Source organism: Mus pahari, chromosome 3 (genome assembly GCF_900095145.1).
Source record: "Mus pahari chromosome 3, PAHARI_EIJ_v1.1, whole genome shotgun sequence".
NCBI lineage: Eukaryota > Metazoa > Chordata > Mammalia > Rodentia > Muridae > Mus > Mus pahari.
The window spans coordinates 60,762,507-60,769,872 of record NC_034592.1 but is presented as its reverse complement, the minus strand read 5'-3'; the positions used below and the strand labels follow the sequence as shown (position 1 = coordinate 60,769,872).

Genomic DNA, 7,366 nt, shown 5'->3' with positions numbered 1-7,366 from the left:
CTCTCTCTCTCTCTCACACACACACACACACACACACACACACACACTCGGCCGCCCCTAGTAATTTTTCATAAGTGCAAAGCTTCGCTGAACCAAAGGTCACCATCCAAGCCACTAACAACTTCTGACCGGCGCGCTGTTCCAAACCAGAGAAGCAAAGGCAACTATTTGTCAGCGGCTCTGACAGCTAAGTTCATTAAGGATTGAAATCTGATGAAATAAAAGTCGCCCAAATATTTACCTGCGGGCCCGCGCTCGGCGCCCGGGTCTGCGGGCGCAGGGGGCCCCCCTCGGCGGGCCGTGTTCTCGGGATCCCTGCACTTTCCAAGTCGGAGAGAGCCCTTTGCGTGGCAGATTAATGACGACTCCGTGTTTCTTAAGGGACGTGCTGAATTAATTATTTCGCCAATCACGTGGTCGCGACTTGTAGAAATCTATTCTTATCATCTTCCTCGCACTTTGAAAATTCTCCGGGTTATGAGCGGCCCTCCCCTGACTGCTGCCGAGCCCCCGGCCTCCCATCCTGGAGTGGGGGGCAGGGAGGGCTCCCCAACATGGCGCCGTCTGCCGAGGGTCCGATTTACTGTACTGTACTCAACGGGCTTAGCTATGGACTCGCTTCTTCCTCATCCCTGCCGGTGATTCAATACTCACAGCGGTATTGATGTATTGGTGGGCACAGGAGGAGCCATTAACCAGAAGACGGGCAGAGGACAATCATAAAATGTGTCTGAATATTTAAACTTCTGTCTGCACACTTATAAATACACATGTCCACGCGTCTGGGGCGAGCCCTTCCATATATTAAGGACATATGTCCTACTTTATGCATCCTGCTTATTTCCTGTCTCCAGCAAGACACCCCCTATCTGTTTTGGAACTCCTATCTTGGCCCCCTCTTCAAAGCTGAGGCCAAGATGTGGGAAAGCCCTCTTGATAAAAATAGTGCATGGTACTTTTTATAGAAGAGAGTGTTTATTGTTGTCTGAGGGGCAAGAGAGATGCGGGGGGGGGGAAAGGGAGGGCAGGTGTTGGAAACACTTTTCTGGGGTTCAGTAGCCCCAGAAAAGTGGGAGTCCAATATGGGAGGCCAGCCTGGTCAGGTTGGAGCAACAACCACCAGCCAGTACTGGCTGGGCCCAGAAAAAGCATTCTCACCCAGCCTCTGAAGAGTGCAAAGATTTCTCATAACCACTCTGAAGGAAATCTTAAAACTGGCCAGGACCAAAAGCTGATTTGGAGCCCCCAGGTAGCCCAAGTAGTTGCTTCTCTTTCTACAAATAATGCCCTCCCCCTTGCAGCCTGGACCCCACCCGCACAGGGCTTGCCACTGCTCATGAAACATAGTAGCCAAATTGGGAGTGGAAGGGGCACGTGGAACTGCTAAACCATCAGCGACTTAACTTTCACACCACAGGCACCAAATAAATGGGTGTCCAATTTATTGCAGAAAATAAGAAGAGGAGGTGTTTATAATGAATGTTAGCTTTTAGAAAACTTAACAAAGAGTCTCTAACAAGGCACCAAACAGGAGGGAGATTTTACTACACCTTTTTATTATTTCAAATATAGATCAATGAATTACATCAAAACTACAGGCAACAATTAGTATAAATAAGACTTTAATCAGTGGCAGCAAAAACGTGGTCAGTCCTATTTTAAAAAGCATCTTTTGTGAGCAGACTCCAAGGGGCTGCTGACTGGCAATGTCATCTCACAACAAAAGGCTGTAACCGGACAAGTGAGATGAGAGTCAGAGGCGAACTGTCCTTTCCTCAGCAAACATCCCACTCCTCAACCCCAGGCAGGGCCCCAACACAGGTCCTAAAACACCCAAACAAATGCTTCTGGCTCATATTTGGGGAAGAACAAACTGGAAATAAATAACAACAAATGGGCACTGGAACCTTTCCACAGCTTGCTTTCTCTAGAGCACCTTCCCAGATGGAGACCTTCCTGCTCTAGGTGACTAGGGTTGGGGCAGGGGCCACCTCTTTCCTGGTCCACTCCTTTGGGCCCAAATGGGTACTAGGGCCAGAATAAGACTTTAGGACTAGTAACTGCTCTCCGGGCCATGCAAACGCCATTAGCATTTCAAAAGACAACCCCTCCCAACTGAGAGGAAGAGCTGAGATTTATAAACAAAGAAGTTGTCTCTCAGCTCTAGTTAGTTTCCAAAGTAGTGGGGCTCTTCTTGAGGAGAAGCTGGGGTTTTCTTCAGGAAAGCACACTCTTGACTTTTGACTTTTCTTTGGGGCAGGAGGAAGGAGGGGTAGTATTTGGTCTGAAGCTGGATGAGTACCCAGAACTTCTGAGGAGAGGGAAAAATCAGTATAACCATCTCCATAACAGCTACATAGTTGAAAATTGTGAAAATATACACTTCCCGCCCCAAGGACATGGTCCAATGTATGCTTAGATTTATTTGCCTTTTAGGAAAGAGTAGTAACAATTTTCCAATTGGCCTAAGGATAGCGCCTCTTTTCAAATGCTATCGCCAAAGACTGCCTCCATGCTACAGGGAGGGGGGGGGGAAGAGAAGAGAAGGGTAGTTAGAGTCCAAAAGGTTAAGGGTTTAGAGGTCAGTCCTCCAGGCTGAAATACAGCTAATCGAACAGAAAATTTGCCCTCTGGGTGAACCTGATTCTGTAATTTAGCCGAACTTCAGTAAAATACCTTTTCAGCTTCTCAACGTGAGGGCGTCAGAAAAAGACGTCTTAACTATGTATGAACTCTGTGCTTTTTGTCACAGAAACAATGACACAAATAATGCAGGAATATCCATCTTTAATATCCCGACGTGGTGATATTCAAGTATTGCCATGTGCAAGTGTGAGAGGCAGGCTCACCCCAAGGAGGAACAAAGAGCTTTCCCCAGGGTCTAATACAAAAGACCAAGGCTTGGAAGACACTTCAGAGAGTAGAATTTCAGCCTAGGGACTCCAGTGAATATCTGCCCTCAGCTCTCAGGAGACATAGAACCAAAGAACAGGCCTTTCCCTTCTCCACCTAAGTCTAGTTTAAAAACGACCACTGAAACTTTCTAAAGTGTTCTGAAATTCTGAAAGAAATACTGCCAACAAGAATCATAGAATTAAAATTTAAGCTCACCCTTCCTCCATTTCTTACTTTTGTGTGTGTGTGTCAGGGGGGGTAACTGCAACCAGGGGTTTCTGATTGGAGTTCTGGGGTTCAAGCTTTCAAAGCATTGTTTCATTTGACTATATAAACCCTGTCATTACCTTTGACCCTTATCCTCTTTATCCTTAAGGGTTAGCATTTTTAAGAAAATGAGATTTGAGCTTTTCCCTGGCATGGAATAAAAATAAATAAATATTAAAACATCTTCTTGTTTGAGATTGAAGTTACTATCTTCAAGGTATAGAAGTGGGCCTGAAAACTTTCAGAGCTTACAATTTCTGCTTCTAATTAATGTCTCTTAAAAAAAAGACTTCAAGGGAAATCCCTTTAAGATCAACTTCTGTGGGCTTCTAGAGTCTATTAGTTAAAAATAAGACTTCCTTACCTACCCACTCTCTCCCTACTGTACAGCACCCCCCCCCATACTGGCCATACACTGAATCCTATAAAATGCTGCTTTGGGGGGGGGTAGTTGGAGCATTTAGAATCTAGTTGAAGTAGAAAATTCAGACATTATCTGATGACCCAGAGCATATAGGTTTTGTTTTCTTTCCCCAGAAGAAAATATTAGACCATTTGTTTCTTCCCCCACCCCCTTCTTTCAACCACCTGGAACTGCTTGTAAACACGGTGCTATAGAAGAAGCACATTCAGAAACACATTTTCAAAAACTCTCTTTTCCTGGCTCCTCAGCTTCCCTCTTGAAGGGTTAAGGGCCTCCTCCACACATCTCCAGGGTGGGTGGTTTAGGAGGGAGGAGCTCAAAATCCCGAATAGGGCCAGAAAGGAGTCCACAGCTTTCTAATCCAGTCCCCTGAAGCTTAAGTCTATTATTCACCATTCTAAGGTTTTTGGCACGCAGGTGTCGGTTATTTTCTGCAGTCCATTCCCCGAACAAATAAATATTTAAGCAAATATAATCTAAACATAAAATAACCCGTTTCCACTTCCTTCTTGGATTTATTTCTTTGGGCATGGGCCACTGGGAGCAGACAATTTCTTTTTTTTTAATCACAGAAGAAATTCTATAGATAATCCAGGAAGTTCTGGGTCTCTGACTCAGCCTCTCCTGCTTGCACTGAAAGCACCTAGCATCGGGTAGTGCCTCAACTCCCCCACAGTTACTAAGCCACACAGCTCCCTCAAGGGGGTGGTGTGGAGGAGACCATCTCGGTTCCCACTGGGGTAAAGCCTCCAACCTTCATTTGCAAATTCAAAATCCACCAGCAGAGATTTTCAGGAGTTTAATGACTCGCCAAGGGTTTACGTTCTCAGTAGCTCCTGCCATATGATAATCTACTTAAAGAAGCCCGCCCACCCTCCCACCCTTCCCCACTTTAGGGAGGGGGCTGCCCTCGGGCAGGAAGGTAACCTAGTCCGAGGGCGGCCTGCAGGTCCCAGGTCCACCCCCACAGTACCTTAGAGCCTAGTGAGGTGACAGCAGGCCCCGCCTGCACCCGCAGCTTCGCCTCAACCTGGAGTGCAAGAAGGGATGGGCCCAGGGTCCCCACTTCTATAAGGTCGTCAGGTCCGTATGGTGGTCCTTGGCCATTGGCTGCAAATGCTGGCCCGGGGCAGCTGAAGAGGAGCAGGAAGATGAGGAAGAAGACCTGCCCTTGGTATTGGGCAGTTTGTGGTCTTTTTTCCACTTCATCCTCCGGTTCTGGAACCAGATCTTGATCTGGCGCTCAGACAGACACAAGGTGTGAGCGATTTCAATCCGACGGCGCCTGGTCAGATACCTGTTAAAATGAAATTCCTTTTCCAGTTCTAGGACTTGCTGTCTGGTGTAGGCCGTCCGGGAGCGCTTGGGCTCCCCGCCGGTGTAGTTGGGGTTCACTATGAGACAAAACAGACAGGACAGCCAGGTCAGAGCCCGGCCACTAGTTAGGCCCCAGGCTTGCCTCTGCCCTCACTTCCTGGCGCGTCTCGCAGCCCTCGGGCCCCCCCTGTGCTCCAAGCTGGCCAGCTTCCTCCCTCCCGCCCTCTCCCTAAACATACACACACTCCCACCCAAACCCTTCCATGCACAGACTCCCCACGCTCACAGATCCTCCTCAAAGGTTCTTGTCCCTGGCCCACCAAGAGCTCGGGATCTCCAGCATTTTGGAAAGGTCCTTGTTTTGCTCTGCGTTCCCTCTGCTGTGGAAATGGAGTCCTCCCCCCACCCCATCCCCATCCCCACCCCCTTTTGCGCCCACAGCCAAGCAGCCAGCCACATGGTCCCGGCCTGCTCCCTCAGCTATAAAAATTTATGGAGAGAGTAATTGCGGCGCCCAAGGAAGCTGCACAAGCCCCCACCCATTCGCAACCCCTGGGGGGGTGCAGGCCAAAAGATGCAAGGAGTGGTGGGGGAGGGCTCTGAGGTCTCTGTCCCGCTCCTTACCCGAATTCACGTGCACCTTCTTCATCCACGGGTAGACCACAGCGGGCTGCTTGAGTGCTGTCCCGGGGGGCGGCTGCTTGGGGCCGGCGGGCTGGCTGCAGGCCCGAGCGCTAGGCAAGGGCGCAGGCGGGGGCGCTGGGCACGGCTCTCCAGGGGCACCGTAGTGACTTCCCGGGCCGCTCGGCTCCTGTCCGTGACCCCGCGCGGGCAGCGCTGAGCCAGGCCCGGGCCCGCCGCCTCCGAAGGGTTGCTCGCCGAAGTCGGGCCGTGGGTAGAGCCCCGAGGGCTGGAAGTCGGCGCCCTGTGCACCGCTGCCGTAGTAGTCGGCTCCCTGCTCGCCTAGGTAGCCACCCTGCAAATATTCCTCGCACGGAGGAAACTTGGGGTCCACGTACTTAGAGTTCACCATATACGAACTCATGGCCATTAATTTCAGAAGGTAGAAAATACTAATTTTTCTCGTGTTGTCTTTTTTCTCCTTCCATTGGGCCCTCCTACTTGCTGTCAACTGAATAAAGTTGGGCGGCCATGTGACCAGGCCAGCCAATAGGAAGAGAGCATGTTTATCACCGGGTTGGTGAGCATCTCATAATTTTCACAAATTTAACTAAATAACATACGTGTAATCAAGTGACTTGCCATGCCACATTTGAGAGTCCCTGACAGATGCTAATAGAGTTCTGATTCTATCCCCAGGGTCCCAATTTCCGACAGGTAATCTCGGCTTTTGTCTTCCACTGACTTTGCTAACCTCCCATGCCCTCCTCACTCACCATCGCCTGAAGCAGCCCCCAGAATGGACATAGTTCAAAGAAGAGTGAATTCTTCTATGGGGGTGCAAAATAAGGAAGAATGAATGTGGGCAATGTGGCCTCCGAGTTGGGTAGAGTCCTAGGCAGGCAGCCTGCCCGGCCAGCTGGCAGGAGTCCTGGACTCTGACATACAAAGACCTGTCCTGGCTTTGTCTTCATCAGGGTCACCCAAAAGTTACCAGAATCTGGCGGACCTGAATTGAGTTAGGCAATGAGTAACCACTATGCTTTTCTGCCAATGCCCAGGGTGGGATGTTTCTAGTTGAAGTTGGATCTTTCTGGTATGGCAGGAGGCCCTCACAGTTCTGGGTCTTGTGGCTGAGGGGTTGAGTCAGGTTGGGATGGTGGGGAGGGGGACCTTAACCTTGCCTAAATGTACCCCAACGGTCTCCAATGGCCTATTTTTCAGTTTGTCTTCTTCCCACACAAGGGCAGGTGAGCCCCATTAGGGTACCTTTGTGTCTCATGCTCCTTCAGGGCAGGGCTCCTGCTGAAGCTTGCTGGCCCTTCACCTCACTCTCTAATACCCTGAAACCTGGCCCTCTTGCTTTACACTCAGGCGACCACTTGAGCACCTACTGGAATAACTATAGGAGTTTCTCCAGGAAAAGGCTGTACAATTTCACCAGGCAAAGTCGATCATCCTGGAGTCTAAGGTAATGAAAAAGAAAGAGGTGGCTTGCCGGCTCGGCTGCCAGTACTCTCCGCGCCTCAGTCTCTGGCCATGTCGGAGATATATGAAGTTTTTGCATCGACCATATATTCCCCTAGAATCGAATCTGTGACTATGTGGGTACCACACAAATTCGGTTCTACAGGGTATATATAGACAACGTTACAACCTCGGGTCCTACCCAGAGCAGACTTTCAGGCAGCCGCCAGACCTGATCTCTTCAACACAGCCACCAGGAACTCCCCAAGCCTGGCTTTCAGAGATGGTGCAGGTAGGCTCCGCGCATTTCTAAGTATTGCTGCTCGCTACAGCAATGAGTTCCCTCGTCCTCTTGCCAGGATGGGGGCTACCAAG

The 7,366-nt window shown here is 49.8% G+C and overlaps 2 protein-coding genes across 2 annotated transcripts in view; both read right to left on the bottom strand.

The window, feature by feature from the left end:
• Hoxd3 (homeobox D3) overlaps positions 1-4,620 on the bottom strand; it is a 19,600-nt gene extending 14,980 nt beyond the window's left edge. The window contains exon 1 of the mRNA XM_021194684.1: positions 4,560-4,620. The gene's annotated coding sequence lies outside the window, so the exon portion shown is untranslated. The remainder of the gene's footprint in view (positions 1-4,559) is intronic.
• On the bottom strand, positions 1,536-7,081 carry Hoxd4 (homeobox D4). Its single transcript, XM_021194692.2, has 2 exons — positions 5,528-7,081; positions 1,536-4,980 (listed from the first exon to the last, which is right to left on the bottom strand). Exons 1-2 carry the CDS (start codon positions 5,952-5,954, stop codon positions 4,655-4,657), a joined length of 753 nt encoding a protein of 250 aa, XP_021050351.1. The 5' UTR covers positions 5,955-7,081; the 3' UTR covers positions 1,536-4,654.
• Between the last annotated feature and the right edge of the window lie 285 nt (positions 7,082-7,366).

Bases quoted from the DNA above. Each gene is read 5' to 3' on its own strand.
- Hoxd4 (XM_021194692.2), bottom strand. From the start codon at position 5,954: ATGGCCATGAGTTCGTATATGGTGAACTCTAAGTACGTGGACCCCAAG. The intron at 4,981-5,527 runs GTAAGGAGCGGG...TTTGTCTCATAG, and splicing joins GAAGGTGCACGTGAATTCGG to TGAACCCCAACTACACCGGC.